The 16,698-nt window shown below is 49.5% G+C and overlaps 1 protein-coding gene across 14 annotated transcripts in view; it reads right to left on the bottom strand.

Annotated features, from left to right (window-relative positions):
• The window catches only part of CACNA1D (calcium voltage-gated channel subunit alpha1 D), a 296,472-nt gene that overhangs the window by 29,616 nt on the left and 250,158 nt on the right, over positions 1-16,698 (bottom strand). For 10 of the 14 annotated variants that reach the window (XM_013052920.2, XM_045078797.1, XM_013052914.2 and 7 more), the window contains 8 exons: positions 10,330-10,374; positions 9,803-9,931; positions 7,191-7,256; positions 5,538-5,629; positions 4,249-4,408; positions 3,553-3,680; positions 3,318-3,414; positions 916-1,018 (listed from right to left, as the gene is read on the bottom strand). In XM_013052920.2, the coding sequence (XP_012908374.1) occupies positions 916-1,018; positions 3,318-3,414; positions 3,553-3,680; positions 4,249-4,408; positions 5,538-5,629; positions 7,191-7,256; positions 9,803-9,931; positions 10,330-10,374 (820 nt within the window). The remainder of the gene's footprint in view (positions 1-915; positions 1,019-3,317; positions 3,415-3,552; positions 3,681-4,248; positions 4,409-5,537; positions 5,630-7,190; positions 7,257-9,802; positions 9,932-10,329; positions 10,375-16,698) is intronic. The other 4 variants (XM_004738203.3, XM_013052931.2, XM_004738204.3 and 1 more) reach the window with 1 other exon arrangement.

Consider the following 16,698-nt stretch of genomic DNA (forward strand, 5'->3'; position numbering starts at 1 on the left):
GGTACTCGTCAGCACCCCCAAAATCTGGTCTTTTATTACATGGGCTGAAGCCTATCTCCTCAGCTAACCTGTCAGTCCCTAAAACCACCCTGCCTTCTACCTCACCCGGTGACAGGCTGGCCAGGGCCAGGGATGGGTGAGCACACTGCCAGGGCGACTGGGAGCTCGGAGAGACTGGCTTCGTGCAGAGGTTCACCTAGTGCTCTGAGGCTGCTAGCAGACAGCCCTCTGCAGACCGCAGCTGTGCCTTGCTGGCCCCTCTTCCCTCTCCTCCGCGGAGTGCGTCAAGAGTTGGCTCCTTCACAGCCTCCACTTTCCCGTCTCCTGTCATTCCCCAACCTGCTGCAATCTGCTTTCTGTCTCACTCTCACATCATTACTGAGCCAACCCCAGCAGCCACCCTCCAGGACTGAGTGTGGCCATGAAGACCAAGGCGGTTTGAGCTCAGTGGGGGAGACGCTGCTGCTAATGGTCCCCGATGCCAGCTCTCTGCTTCCCCCTGGCAGAGGGGCTCCTGCAGACATCCTCTCCTCTTGGCCTCGGGACTCCTCCTGACAGATGCATGTTTATTCCTTTTCAACAGAGAAAGAAGCTAGAGCTCACCACTGGGAAATCCCTCTCTGCAGGTCACACAGCAGAAAGGGACAGCTGGAGTGAGCACGTTTGTGGTGGTCCTGTCTCTGCCCTAGCCCTGCTCCGTCCACCGCATTTCTCCTGCTCTGTCGTGAGCAGTGGCAGGAGTCACTGCAAGTCTTTCTGGGACAAAGTGGAGCATAAAGGCAGGGAGGGACAGCCAGCTGGCCTAGTACTCGCTGCCCCCTTTCTCAGGGCCTCCCCTCCGACAAGAAAAGGCCCAGATGGGAGAATGCAAGGAGAGATATGGCACCCCTCCCCTCTTGTCCCAGGAATGCTCACCTTCTGTCTTGATTTTAAGAGCTGTTCGAACCAGAGCAAACAGGGTTGCATTAAACATGACCGTCCCATCACTGTTGAGAGGCATGTTCATGGCCACTAGTCTCTGTAAACAGAAGACGTTTCTCAATAGAAGGTGAATGATGGATGACAGCCATGTCCCTTTTTGGTGTTGATTCTCTGTTTATCCCTTGACTCTTTCTAGTCAACAGGTCAATTCTACAACTCCTTGGGGAAGACCTACCATCTGGGGGGGACTCGGAGCTGACACCGATCAAGGCTTTAGTCGTGAAACACACATGCTGGCATGTGGATCGTACGCTCTGCTTGTTTTTAACCTCAACTGTGTAAGACCTGACTGTCCGGGTGCTCTTCTGTCCCTCCCCAGGTCTTGGGGTCAGGCCTCCCTTCTGGGCACATCCTTAAAGCTGCGGTGAGGGTGAGACAATACAACAGATACAAGCCAGGCACAGGTCCTGGGACTTGGGTATCACTATTCCTAACACAGGGAGTGTCCTTTGGGGAACCCTGCTCTGGTGGGTCCATCGTGCAGTGTTTCCTACAACTCTACATGGTTGCTCTGTCTGGTCTTTCAGAGCAGGACCCCTACTTCCTGTTTATCTTCTCCCTTCTGGTCCCATGAACACCAGCACTGGGAGCTGAGGAGGGGGCTTGCGGGAGTGACACCCTCTCTGGGCCCTGGTTACCTCTGCTGCAGATGCAGATGGCACACCCAGCTGGGGTTAAGGGGAATCATGGATGCAAAGATTCAGGGGATGCCTGGCACACAATCCGAGCTAAGTAAGTGGTATTTGTAATTGTTAATGGTTCCAAATTTCTTATTTTGGGCTGGCAAAGTGTCCTAAGAGATTTTTTAACACTTTTTCTCTTCCCTATTAAGGGACTAGAGTCTCGCATTTGCATGACTCATTCCACCTAAATTTCTAGTCCTACTGTCAACCATGTGTCTCCAAACCCAGCACAGGCCGCCACGGGAGACCGCATGTCCATTCGCTTTCCCTGGTAAGTTCCTGAACCAGCAAAATGGGACTGTATTGTGCCTCAAGGATACCTAGATCCTTTATATAAAAGAGTCTGGAAAAGTAAACACAAAACGACAGCCATGAGCTGGAACCCATCTCACTTTTGGAAAGCAGAAAAGAGGTTGGTACTGAAAAATTTATGAAAAAAAGTTAACTTCTGTGGCTTATTCTCTGTACCTTCATCCAGAGTCTAGGCTACAGAGAAGCAACGATGTGGGCAAAGACCCAAGGACCCGCCAATGTGGTTTTCTGGACTTTCGGGGCAGAGAACAATGAGCTTGCCTCCAAAGTTTTCTTTGAAAGCCTGCAGTACATTGTAGACTCCGCTCTGTTATCCTGGGCTCCGCCCAGAGCTGGCCTAGCAACACTGGGTAAAATGGCTGAACCCAGAATCGTCTCAGACCCATGGGGAGAGGTGACCAGCTGTTGTGTGGCTGGCTGGATTTCTAGGGGCAGTTGCAGTAAGCAAATCTTGCATGTCTGCTTCAGGAAGGGGAATTCTCTTCTGTTGCTACTATGTTCCCTGGGAGCTCTATGGAAGAAGAACAAATCTCAGCTAGGTCTTAGAGAGAGCATGGTCTGGGGTGAAAACTACAGAAGTGGGGTGGGGTGGGGTGGGGTGGGATAGGAGATGTGGACCCAACTCTGAGAGGCCACCACTGATGTATGGCTTATGGGGACAGGCACCATGGTGGCAGAGTACGCCACCATGTCCACGGTCACTTGAGCTAGGAAATATCCAGGGCACCATGTCTTCTCCATCCTACTTCCTAAGCACACCTTTCAGCTCTGTGCTCCTCTGTCCCCACCTCCACTGACCTCACTCTGGGTGAATCCAGTAGCTCTCTGGGTGGTCTCCTGTTTACTCTCCCATTGCCAAGGGGCAACTTAATACCATGAGACTCTATTGATGCTTCTTCTGTGGGACTCAGCCTGGCACAGAGGGCTCCTTGGAGCTGTGCTCGGCTTGCGCCCGTAGTCCCCCGCCACTTTCCATTACATTCCAGCCACACCAGTGACTCTCCATGTGCCAACATGATGGCCATTCTCTGACCTCCACATCTGAGCTGTGTCCCCTTTCTGCAATGCCCTCCCACTTCTGTCCTTCTGGATCTGATGCAAATGTCACCTTTCCATCTGCCCACCCAGTGACACAATCCCCTCCTATTGTTACTGTTGGCTGACAGGGTGTCCTCTAAGAGTTACAAATCTGATAGCTCCTCAGGACAGGAACCACACAGGATTCATCTCTGCATCCCCAATGCCCGATGGAAAGCTCGGCAGAATGCCACTTAGTGTGTGTTGAATGACGCAGGGAGTCCATGCAGAGAGGCCATCAGACACACAATAGAGGACACTTACCTTACAGGCTACTCTGTGTGGGCACAGTTTCCCAAAGCCCAGGGGAGGCTGGATGCGGCGGAGCAGTGTGACCACATCGAGGTGCTTGATCCTTCCTCTGAAGACAGAGTACAGTGTGAGGTCCAGGGAAAAGCTGTCCGGCCTGAACCTTCAGTCCTGCCCACCTTGCACAAAAATCACAGCCAACACTTTAGAAACAGCTCACGCAAGTCACATGGAAGCCTTTTCAACTTACTTTGCCTCAGGGTCATATTCTGACCATATTCTTTTGAATTCATCTAAATGGTGAGGCCCCAGAATAGACCAGTCCCGGGTCAGATAATCAAAGTTGTCCATGATGACAGCCACAAACAGGTTGATGATCTGAAAAAGGCAAATCAGAGCACAGGTGCTTCACCTGTAGTGGAGCAGATGGGGTTAGACCCCAGTAAGAGCCTCCTAATTACAAGGGTCATGACACATTTGAAACCCATTTCTCTGAGAGAGGCCAAAAAACTTTCTTTCTGGAGAACGCTGGTTCTCCAGATGGTTTTGGTTTTGGTAAATTCCTAGGGGAAGGCAAGGGCCATGTCATTTGGCCCTTTCGAGGCACACTGCAGTTTTATAATTCCATGGCCACCAACTGCCTCACGCTGCTGAGTCACTGCTATGTGCAGTGACTGTGGAACTTCTGTAAAGACACTGGCATCCCTGAGAAGCTGGGGTGGTGACTGTCCCAAGCCTGTTAGTGAGCATCAAACCCCTGTTCACAATGAAGGTGCTAGTAACACACACCTGCTGGGGAAAAACCTTCCACCACCAAATGAAGTCTAGAGTGCACAGCAACGTATGATACCCCACAATAGTTCAACAGGGCAACACCCATGGTCTGAATCCCAAATGCTACACAAGCATCTGTCGGTTGAGAAAGAGAGCTGTCGTGATCACCTACCAGAAACGCACAGAGCATATAAAAACTGATGAAATAAACAATGGCAAAGTTGCTCCCACACGTGTACTCCTCTCCAGGGTTGTAGTCCGACTCAGGGTCGCAGAGCTTCCCGGGGAGGCAGGCCAGCATGATCTCCTGCCAGGCTTCACCTGTGGCACACCTTGTTTAGGTTAAGAAGACGAAGGGCTTTAGTAGACTAAGGAGTGATTTGAAGCTTAGACTTCATGACTTTTTTTAAAAAAACAAAATTTGTAATTAGAGCAAAACCTAAGTGATTTGGGGGAAAAGCCAGTATGAATCAGTGAAAATTCCTAAATTGAAATTCCTACTTATTTTCAAATGCAACTTCTTTGAGTGGAGGCCCTGTTACAGCTCCCTTTGATGTAAAAAAATCATTTGATACAAGCACATCAATTCTTTCCATATATATGGATGTTTTTGTGTCTTCTTTCAATGTTCATGTCACAATCTTTTTTTTCTTTTTTAATTTTTTTTTTTTTTTAAATATAACAGACAGAGATCACAAGTAGGCGGAGAGGCAGGCAGAGAGAGAGAGGGGGAAGCAGGCTCCCTGCTCAGCAGAGAGCCTGATGTGGGGCTCGATCCCAGAACCCTGGTACCATGACCTGAGCCGGAGGCAGAGGCTTAACCCACTGAGCCACCCAGGCACCCCTTCATGTCACAATCTTGAATAATTTTTTCAAGACCTAACACCCGACAACTTGATTAGATCCCCATTCAATCTGTTTGAAAGCAAAGAACTGAAAACTACCAAATTGTAAATGACTCATTATTTAATCACGAAACTCATTAGAAATTACCTGTGTAATTTCTAGAAAGTCTTCTCACTTCAAGGCATTTTGTTTACAAAGCAAGTTAACTGGGGTTAGAAACAATCCTATAAAATCTGAAACTGTGCATCTTATTCCCCGTTGGCTGTGCAAAGGCCTTTCTGTTCCTGCTAAATTTCCATGTTCTTGGGTTGTGTTCAAGTGCATGCTCCCATGCATAAGTGTGTATCCGACCATTTTCCTGGTGACCTTAGTAGACCTACTAGCTTCCAAAGGGATAACCCTTAAGACAGCCAGTCTGAATGACTATAGTAGTTTCCACAATTCAGTGAAATTCCTCTGACTGAAAGGCTACGGTCTCTGTTTAAGAATACAAACAAACACAGTAAGCCACCACCATCGACCAGGAGGGGCTGCAGTGCTATAACAGAGCACATGTCCTGAGTCACTCTGGAGCCCAGAGCCAGAGAGAGATGTGCCCTTGTGGGACTCAGTCACCTGAAGAGCAGCAGCACCGCCTGGGGAAACGTCTGGAAATTGTTGTTCCTGTTGATCTGGTTGTTATCTCTCATAGCAACCTTCCCAAACATCTAGGTGGAGAAATTATTAAGGAAATAAAGATTTTGTAAAAAACAAAAACAAAAACAAAAAACCACAAATAATAATATCTCCTCCCTTCCAAAACAATCTCCATGACACATTCACAGGTGAATTTAGAACTAACACAAGCTTGATCCACAGCCAGGAGGGCTTTCTCGGAGTGCTTGGCACACATGGGGCGGGACCCAGGCTAACCGCCAGGAGCACGGTGCCCAAGTCAGGCACATCCTCACCTCGGGGAGTTCCTACCAGGCAACTGGAGAGCCCGCCCCTCCTGCTGAGAGCTGGCATGATCCAGCTGGACAGGGAAGCACAGAACAGATCTGCAGCCAGGGGCTGGGGTCAGGAGAGGCCTCTGGAGGAGTGACATTTAGGCCCAGAACTGAAGGCACAGTGGAAGGTAGTCAGGTGAGCAGGAGGGTGAGGTGTTTGGGCGGAGGAAGCACTGCCTGCAAAGGTGCAGATGGGACATGGCCCAGGAGCCCCAGGAAATGAAAAGAATGGGAGTGTGCAAAGACAAAAGATCAGGCTGCAGACAAGAGTAGGGGCCAGTGAGCCACAGAAAGGAGAGAGGCCTTTCCTGGAAGTGTGTGTGTGGGGGGGAATTAGCAGTGGGACTTGTAGAAGAGCAGGCCATTTTAGAAGAATCTGGCAAAGCTTCCTGAGCAAACTGGTGGTGGTGTGTGGGGGGCAGCTTGCAGGTCTCCGTGACAGCTCTTGTTTTGTAGAAGAACATCAGGTCTTAAAAGGCCATTTGGGGCACACGGCATCCCATGCTGAATTACAGGGGCTAAAGTTCCTAGCTCCCAAATAGATCCCTAGTGAACTGCAAATGTTATTACGCCTCCAGAGAAGTTTGCGCTGCCACCCCTTTGGCTCTGGCATCACCCCACCTCTTTGACACTCGCATCTCCCCTTATCTGAAAGACAGCATCCAAAACAGCAGGGCAGGTAGCATTCCCATGAGGGCTCTGCAGTGAATGAAGCCCAAATCCCTTTCCACACACTGGAGAAGCAGGGAAGAATCCTGTAGCCCCTTAGCCATTGTCACAGAAGTGCCAGCTTCATGCTTCTTTTTTGAAAGGGGGCTACCCATCCCAAATAATGACCCCAGTGCAGCCCCTTCCACAGCATCTGGGAGCTGGTGGTTTCAAGAAGGAATCTCAGGTGGTGGTGATAAAACATAACTTTCCAGGCTATCAACAGACTTCTGTATCATTAAATATATTCTTAGTAACATCAGTACAGAAACTAGAACAATTACAGCTTCTCTCAGTATCACATTTCCTGCTGCTGAAACCAACTGTGGGTATTCTCCATCAGTTGATTCTCCCAAGGCCCAGATTGGGGGTGAGGAGTACCACTAAACCCAGCCGTCTGTGGCATGTCCCAACCTCTCCCGGCTCTTCTAAGCCTGGCTGTCCCGGGCACAGATGCTTGCCTAGAAAATCAGGACCCTGGCTTTCCGTTCTCCCTGACCAAGGCACATCTTGCCACAGATCTGGGGCTACCCAGCAAAGGGGGCACAGGGGGAAAGTGACTAGTGCTCACCTGCATGCCAATCACCGCGTAGATGAAGAACAGCATGGCTATGAGGAGGGCGACATAGGGCAGTGCCTGGAAGAAGGAAGCAGTTGGCTCAGTGCCCACCTCTCCCCCCTCTCCCACACTGACTGCTCGGGTGTAGAATGAAGACTCAACACAGGGCCATGGGCTTCTCTTTTTTGGGTTATGTTGAAAGGACATCGACGGTGAGGGAGGCCTTTTTTTATATAATTTTTTTATTTTTTATTAACATATAATGTATTATTAGCCCCAGGGGTACAGTTCTCTGAATCGCCAGGTTTACACACTTCACAGCACTCACCATAGCACATACCTGCCCCACTGTCCATAACCCCATCACCCTCTCCCTACCCACCTTTCCCCGGCAACCCTGTTTGTTTTGTGAGATTAAGAGTCTCTTATGGTTTGTCTCCCTCCTGATGCCATCTTGTTTCATTTGAAGGAGGACTTTTTAAACCCCAGGCCAGCATAATAACTTTAGTCCTGAGTATACCAGGCACGCACACACCACCTAGTGTTACGAAGCTATGGCAGAATATGTTTTCCACCATCATTAACAGTGTATGCTGACCCTAAACAAAAAGTGTCAAGGCAGACATATTGCCCTCCTAACAATGTTTATATGCATCACTGGATTCCTGTTAAATTATCATAATTGACCAAACCATTCCAGAACACTGGATATTCAGATCTCTTCTACTTTCTTTTGTGGGCATGTTTGGGGTGGGGGCAAGGGCTATTGTAGGTCACACTGCAAAGGAATATCTTTATGCAAAAGCACCCATGTCTGCATAAGGCGAGGTCCTAGGAGTGAAATTACTGAGGCCAAGGGGAAGAACCACTTTCTGGCTGCTGCTGCAGCGTTTTTTAAAATGCACACTTTCTGAAAGAACAGGAATTGGGGGTTGGGTCAGGGAAAAGTAAGGGAGCTGGCGGGGCGGTTGCCAAACCTGGGCTCTCCTTAAGAACATTAAATACAGCTGTATGTGTGGGATCAGACCCCTGGTCCCCTCATCCCTGTGCCTCAACTACTTTTCTACAACATGTCCTGTGACAGAAAATGTCTATTCACATGGTACACCTCCAGGTAGTGGCCAGACTGTTGAACTTAATGCCAAACACACATGGTTAAAGCATCTACTTTCCCTTATCCACAAAAGGTCATCAGAAAGCCAATGGCTAAAAACCTCCCCACTGTGTGCCAGCTCTGGATCTGGGACTGCTTGCCCAGCCCAGTGTAGCAGCACCATCCTGATGGCTGACCGGTGATCAGGACCCCACAGGGTTAGTTCCAGGCTTTCCTCACCATACCTATACGCATTTTTCTTCCTAGATTACTGAATCCTTAAGAATTCTGTTGGCACCGTTGCTCAGTTTTTGTGAACTACCACTTTGTGCAATGAATTTATCCACAGTGGCCAAACTTTTAAAAAGAAAAAGCTTAATAATTTCCTTAAAAGGAAGTATAACATTATTACATGAATCTATTTTTATAGCAGTTCACTCAAAAACGTTGGTACATTATATTAATAACAAATGTCTGGGATTTGACCCCTTTCCGAGACCAAGGCTCAAGTGAGGCCCTGCTCACTCTCCCCCAGAGCTGCATCCCCAGTTCTTCCTACAACCTCAGGTTCCCCGCCAAGATCTGTGATTTCCCCTCTTTGAGTTTCAGGATCTACCCTCTTCCCCAGATGCCATCTCTTTCTAATTTACCCAAGGAGAAAAATCTTACCCAACCAGAAAAATGCTCCCCGGGATGTTAACGCCAGTTACCTCAGTGGTGGTGGGCTTAGCTTAAACTTCTTCTTTATGTTTCTTTGGATAGCTTCACGTCAATGTGTTTATTTCAAATTGAAAAGTCACAAAGATTCATGATTCACTTTCTAATGTTTATACATAGTTACAATTCTCTTACACAGACGAATATTTTAAACAAGAATCTGTACTCTGTCTCCAGTTAATTCAGTCTGGAAGACCAGAATATCTGGGGTGGGGTACTAAAAGGTATAGGAGAAGCTGGGTCAGTCCTGGTTCAGAAACAGACCAGAACCAGGCTGCACCAGCCTGGTGAGTCACAAATAACAAGTAAGGCCTGGCTTATGCCCAAATATCCTCAGTGCTAGGATCTTTCCAGGTCCTGGGTAATGCAGAGATTGGGGATGGTGTACTGGCTCAGGTGGAGTGGTCTCTGATTCAGATCCAGCCCAGCCAACAGATAGGACTGTAGCAGCCTTAGGAGGACGAGATGTCCTGGCAAGAAGCTGTTCAGTTTATGGGAGGTCTACTGGGACCTGCCCTTTCTGAGATGTCATCCTTTACCACTGGGCATTCCAGAGAGGACTGAGGGGCTTGGAGACTCCCCATCTCTACACCTTTCCTCAGCTGTGGGTCCTTATTGCCTTCTGTTTCCTTTAAGCAAGTAATCCTGTCTGATTCACTGAGTATGGCTTGGCCACGTGTTCCACATCCTCTATTGACCTAGAGGGTCACAGTGGCCATGCAGAAGGGAGTTGGGATCCTCCACAACAGAGGACACTCACTGGCTCACATGTGATCTTTAAGAGCAACAGAAAAGCCCCTGGCCTCGCTCTTACCTGAAAGGACTTTATAAAAGTCCACAGCAACGTCCGGATGCCTTCCCCCCTGCTGAGAAGCTTCACCAACCGCATCACTCGGAAAAGACGGAAAAAGGTGATGGAGATTCTATTGCTCTCTTCAGAGTTCTGAAGGGTTATCATGGAGAGGTCAAACCCAATGCAAAGTAGAACATGCAACACTTTCAGAAAAACAGCAACAGATGCAAACAAAGGTGACAGAGGTAAGAACGGAAAATGTATTTCTAGGGCCTTTTCACCTTGGAAAGCATGACGTGAAAGGAAGAGTTACATGCTAACAACATAGGGCTTGGGAAATTGCATCCACACAGCACATGCATGTCCACATGGTCGAGTGTGTTAAGAGAACGCTGGGCTGGCCGAGAGTACTGGACACTGATGATGAATGCAAACCACCGCAGACACCATTTTGGAAGGACAACCATGGAGAATACAGAAACACTAGTGGGAAACTCAGCATGGTCAAGGAAAAGGCCCAGCCCCGGGGGACTCGTCACTGATCTTACCCCGGGTGTGGCAGTTGGGACAGGGACATTTTCACTTTCAGTTGGCTTTAAGAAATCAAAGATTGACAATGTATTAATGAATGGAAAGGAAGCAGTGGTTCAGAAGGATGGGCCCCTCCCCACTTTAAAAACTTCTGCTTGGTGTCTTAGTTGTCGATAACATGGCTGTACCCACCCGGAGAAAATGCCAGGGGCTCTGTCTGAACCTGGATTTGAGGGTGGGCTCAGTCAAGGGCTTTGATATAGACTCAGACACATTATTCTCTAATTCACATCCCAGAACATGATGTTCTGAGGTTGGCAGGCATCCAGTAAAAGAGAAGGCTGCAAGACCTCAGCTGTCTCCAAAGACAGACATGCAGAGAGGGACCCAGTTTCTCATGGGCAGGCTAGCTCTCTGCTGAGGCAGGACTGTGGGTCCAGGACACTAACTGCACTGGAGCGGGCCACTCAGAACCCCGATGAACAGGAGGAATCTACCAAACAGGGCAAATAGACTGACACTGGCCTACACCGCACGTGCTTCCTGAGCCACATACCTGGGCAGGGCTGCTGAGGAGGTGGGCAAACCAAGTCAGTGGGAGTGGGAGAGGGGCTGGTTTCCTCGCAGAAGCCTTCAGCGACCAGCCTACAGCCCAGAGCGATGTCAGAGGAGACAGCGCTCAGCCCTGTAAGACTCTTGGGAAGTGGCAGCTGAAGACTAGTTTGCCCTGAGTTTCTGCACTTCCACCTCACCTGGGGTCTGGCTGGGCACCTAGAGCTCAGCCACCTAGAGCTGAACCACAGTGCTCATCACCCTGTGGGCACCTGCCTCCCTTCAGGCAGGGACTTTGCTTCCCTCAGTGCCCTGGCACTTCTTAGATGCTCAGTGTTGAAGAGATTGGAGAGAGGTTATAAGCAAGCTCTAATAAAACAGTAAGGGCTGAACAAGAGACAAAGAGTGACGGCCTCTCTGTTCCCTTTAGGAGGGTCCCCTCCACTGATGTAGCTGGTCTACCTGGTAACTGACAGAGGAATGAGCTTCCTCTGGTTAGGGGCCTGGGACTGCTGATTGGTCCCCAGGGTTTCTAGGGAGCCTACTGCACGGTGTGTCTGCACAGCTAAGGGATGTATGCACGCACATAGATGTGCACACCGATCTGAGTGGTTCTCCTCCCTGGGGATACATGGAAAATAAGGGCTCCATTCCGAATTCTCACTCTTGTTAGGAGCTGCCTCCTGAGACCAAACATAAAATTCATGGAAAATAAGCAGATGGCGGCACATCCTATCAGAAATGAAATTAGCAATGTGATGACAAACCCAGAACTAATAGGTTCTGACAGGGTTTCAGAGGGGTCCCTGATTCACCCGGGGACGCTTAGAAGGTGAACCCTCCAATGGCATGGTCCAAGCCCCGATCACCATCTTTTATTTTCCTCTTCTTTTCTCTCACCTCAAGACAAAGAACATCTTAGAGGGGCAGATGATGGTTTTAACCTATGACTTTAACAAATGAAGGAATTAGTTCGCCAAACTTCTGCCTCCCAATCTCCCTAAGGCTGTGTGCATGAGGCTTCTGGATCTCACCTATGCAGCTGGAGTGGGAGGGTGTGGGAGTATGTGAGGGTGTGTGTGTGCACGCCTCTGCCTGCCTCTGCCCAAGGGGGCCAGGGTGTGCCTAAGACAGAGCACTCCACAGTGATACTGTGGAGATGTCCGTAACTTGTGTGTTAGACCTGCAAGGATAGGAGGGCTGTTGGTCAGGGAAGACACTCTCCGGCTATAATCTGGCCCAGCCCCTTCTGTTTGTCCTCCCCATTCCCTTGCAAGTCTGACGGACCCCTCCCCCTCCCACATGATGTGGGAAAGTTGGTGGCCAAACTGACATTTGAAGTGCGCGTCTCTTTTCCAACTGATACCTTTGAAGTATGACACATTTTGGACTATGAACTTGTAACCCTGGATATTCTTAAGAAAAAAAATGAAGAGGAGAACGAGACAGCATTTGTGGAGGGACATGTCAGCACAACATGCAGAAAGGAAGGACAGCACAAACAGCACACCAAGCCACATGCACCCCCAGTGCAGCCTGTGACAATTCCTTCTTTCCTTGGTGCCATGCTGGGCAGGGAGCACCGCTGCAGGCTGGATATTGCTGGCAGCACTGGGGCTGGGGGGAGGTGCAAGTTGCCAAAATATCTTACAAGTTGGAAGGACCCTGAAGATGGCTTTGCCCAAACAACAGATGCCAGCCAGATGCAAAGGGTAAGCCAGCTCTTACCCTGGGCTGCACATTCCAACTGCCCATGGCTGGCTCTTTTGCAGAATCTGTTGCCCAGTTCCCACGCCAAGGATTCTTATCTCCTTGGACTGGGGTGTGCCAGAACGTTGGCAGTTTTAAAAGCTCCCAGGTGATTCTAAGGTGCTGCTCGAATGGGAACTACAGTCCTAAGCCAGGGTAAAGCTGGGCACATCTTCAGATGGTCACTTACGTCAACAAATTCCTTTTAGTCTGGATGAATCATACAGAGGGGAGCCCCTAGAAAAGCCCACTCAAGCTGTTACAGCTGAACAGTGGGTTCTTTTGGAGCTGATGAGGGCTCAGTACCCAGATGATGCAAACGGGTTAACTGCATCTTCATCTTGCCCACAGAGGATGGAGGAGGCTTGGAAACACAGCAGGCTTTGGAGGCTGTGGTTGGAACATGGGTGAGTGGATACCCTATGTGATTCTGGGATGAATGACAGAATGCCCTCAGAGGCTGAGAGTGGGAAAGGGTTCACTCCCTGGGCTGTTTTCCAAAGAGAGCCAGCAGGGCTGCATTGTCAGTCCTCAGTAGAGGGGATTCCAGCGCCATCTCTGGGCTTGGGCTGGAGGCTCTCAGCAGCTCCTTCCGACCCTGAGGGCCACTACCTTCAGCTGGGAACCCCACAGGGGGAAGGACCTCAGCCCCAGGAGGCCAATCTGTATGCCTAGGTCCAGAAGTCTCCTTAGATCTCGGGGGTGCACCTGATGTCCCCTCCAGCCCCTTCTCACAGGGTTTTCAGGAAGGCTCTTGAGATGCAGATTTTGGGTTAGCCCCCAACAAATATAGGAGCCAAACAATCCCTGAGCTTCCCAAGTGCAACCAAGGACACCAGTCTACAATTGCTGTATTAATCCCCCTCTCTTCCCAGAAAGGCTTAGATAATGTGGTTTTTCCAGAAAGGAAGCAAACCAGTTAACTCAAGGCATCCTGGACAACCAGCTCTTTGGGGGTGGGTGTGGGGATGGGGGTCGGGGAGAGCCCCTTCCTGCTACATCTGACATAACACTTCTGGAAAGGAGGGCTTCTGTATATGGGAATGCTGAGCCTGTGTCCAGAAATCAGTGACCTGGTCCCCAGAAAAGGGCTGGCACCTGGAAAAGAGGGGTGAACAACCAGAAGCTGAGTACAGCTGTCGGTCACCAGATCAGAGACCATTACTGATCCCTGGGAGGGAGCTCCTTGATAACTTTTCACATGCTCTTCCATAAGTAAGAACAAGGTACTCATGGCTTCTGCAAAAGCATTTGGCCTCTCCAGCAATAATGAGAGTGGGAAAGGACGCAGTGCTGGTAACAGCCACTGCCCAGGTTAGGGAGAGTGGAGTGCTGGGTCATTTTACCATTCGAAGAACCAATAGGCATCCGAGGGTGAGCAAAGACGAGCCTGCCAGTCATCATCTGACATTTTAGCAGCTTGATGATGTTATGACCAGATGGGAAAAGGCAAATCCATGAGAGCCATCAAACCATTGTCAGAGCAAGGGATGCGGGAGGTACATGGGCAGGGGGCAGCAGGAGGGGGCTAAGAGGGCATCAAGCAGGACAACAGAAAGGGCCATCCAAAATGTTTTTGCAAACAGTACAAACGCAAGCGAGATTTCTCATTTGCAGGCCAGATCAATTATTTTTGAAGATGATGCTGGCAAACGTGACTGGCCAAGATGGCCCTGGCCCAGACCCCAGGCGGAGACTGAGACCCAGGGGCTGGGAAACAATTTAGATGACCACGACCCATAGATAGCACACCCTGTGAAACTCAGTGAAAACCAAAGGTGGGGAAACCACAAACAGGTACACAGTCTTTAAAGTGCTTTTGCTTTAACAACGACATCACCGTATATATGTTTATATATACTTGCCGCTACAATTTTCTAAAAATAAAACCAACATGAAAATCAATTAGGCAACAGAAAAGAAAGATCAACAGAGGTTGGGGGAGAGAGCACAGCAAGTTAAATATTGCAAAAAATGATGACTTATCGTAGCTAAAAACAGCCAACACGGACAAAGGATGTTCAAGCTGAGCTGACCCAGGAGGGGGTAAGGCCAGCCCAGGGATAGGAAGTATGTTGCTCCTCTGGGGAACCTGGCATGTGTAGGAGAGGGGGCTAGAGGAATTAACAGCTTCACCATTAACAGACCATCAGACATTAGGGACATGCAGTCTCTCTTATCTTTGTGCTCATAACTGACCAACTGTACATGCCCAGGACACATGTGTTAAAAGACTAAATAAATGAGAAGGCGGCTTTGACCATTTGCTCTCTACTGTGGCCCAGCCCAGAACTGCTGAGACCTCCCAAGGGGTTCTACAGGCCTGGGGTGGACAGCTGGTTTTGCCACCAGCCGAGGGGAACTTTTGTCTCGGGCTGTATCTGACCAGGAAAAAAGTCACTGACTAGAAAATGGTATGAGAACGGTCACTCGTGTGATTTTGAAAGTCTGACTGAGTGCTAGAAATGGGCCCAATGAAAGCCTGTTTTGTGCAGACACCCCACAGTCAAATGCTAACTAGAAAGTTCAGTGTGGGTTTACTGAAGCTACCCCTGACACATGAAGAAGGATACGTCTGAGAGAGACACTGCTGAGCAAGGCGGGGGCACAAGGGATGGGCATGGTGTGCTCCTGCCCCCAGCATATGGAGGGGCAGCCAGAAAGCTGGGTACGTGCTGTCAACCTGAGGGCACTAGCGCCACACCCCGCCAGCCAACGGGGATTGGGAGATGAGGCATTGGAGAGCTGGCTTGTTGGCTCAGTGAACAAACCTCGGCCACATCCTGGTACCCAGAAACCCCGCATTTATGCAAACTGCCTGTACATCCCGTTCAGCACGGAGCACTCCAGGGAGACCTACTGAAAGTACAGTTTATTCTATCTTCATTTCCATTATAGACCACCTCTGACTTACACGGGGGTCTGTGCCAGCATTTTCATGTAAGTAGACTTTGATGAAGGTTTTAACTGCTTTACATCGGGAGATGGTTAAGCAGGCAGATGTCGGGTCATAAACTCAGGAGAGAGCCCATGACAGCCCAGTTAGGGTCCTGCTGTTCTGACATTAGCATTAGATTGTTTTATAACCAAACATAATTTACACATTATGAATGACAATTTTGTAACTGTGTTATGGACTATTTCACATAAAGTAGAATTTACCTACATCAGGACTCACAGAGGTTGGGGGATATGGCCCCCGGGGTCAAGGAAAACACCACTTTGTCACAGCATGGACTGGGGTGCTGTGCGGCATACATCACACTCTTGTGGATAGGTCTTACAGTCCACTTCACTTGTTAGTACATGGAAAATCTATGCTTGAATAATAGCCTGGTATCTCCCTAATATTTTAAGTTTTGTAGCAAGTATTTTCACAAACACTGCATCAGTTTATCCCCCTGACATACCTATGAAGCAGGAAGGGCAGATATCATTTGCCCTAGCTGGTCCATGGGGAAACTGAGGCCTGGGTCCAACAAATCAATTTTGAACCAGGACCAGAATTCTCAGGTTTTTAGGCTTAGCTTGGCCCCAGAGCAGTGGCATAAAGAGAAACTGCACCATCCTTATTTGATACAGGCTGTCTGGACACCAGGATGGGCAGTACAATCCTACAGATGTCAGCCAGGCAGAGCGAGGAGGCCCCTTCCCAGCCAGGGGTGGGGGAGGAGGGCGGGGCTGGCCACACAGAGCAGAAAGCCAACACCACACAGCAGCCCCACCCCATGCTCCATTCATCCCCGACACGGGCTCTACACAACTGGGGCACACACACAGGACACCCACTAAGACTTGCTAACAAAATGGAACAGACCAGGCGAGTAGAGCCATTTCTGCCTGCCTTAGGCCCTTCTGGTTCAGGCCTGGGTTAGATCCAAGAACTGTTGGCAGGGGGTGGTGCTCCCCTTTACAGAGCCTCTTAATTTTGAAGGAGGGTCCTCAGGATGCTTCTGGAAGGTTGTGGGGGGGGTCACTCCACCTGCCACACTGCCACTGCACTTGTTTCCTTATTAAAGGGTTCGATCAAGTGCAACAGAGGAGAACGGACACCCTCTCCTCATACGCACTCAGGCCTCCTTCCC

This window comes from Mustela putorius, unplaced genomic scaffold (genome assembly GCF_011764305.1).
Source record: "Mustela putorius furo isolate JIRA1106 unplaced genomic scaffold, ASM1176430v1.1 tig00000095_pilon_pilon_pilon, whole genome shotgun sequence".
Classification (NCBI taxonomy): Eukaryota; Metazoa; Chordata; class Mammalia; order Carnivora; family Mustelidae; genus Mustela; species Mustela putorius.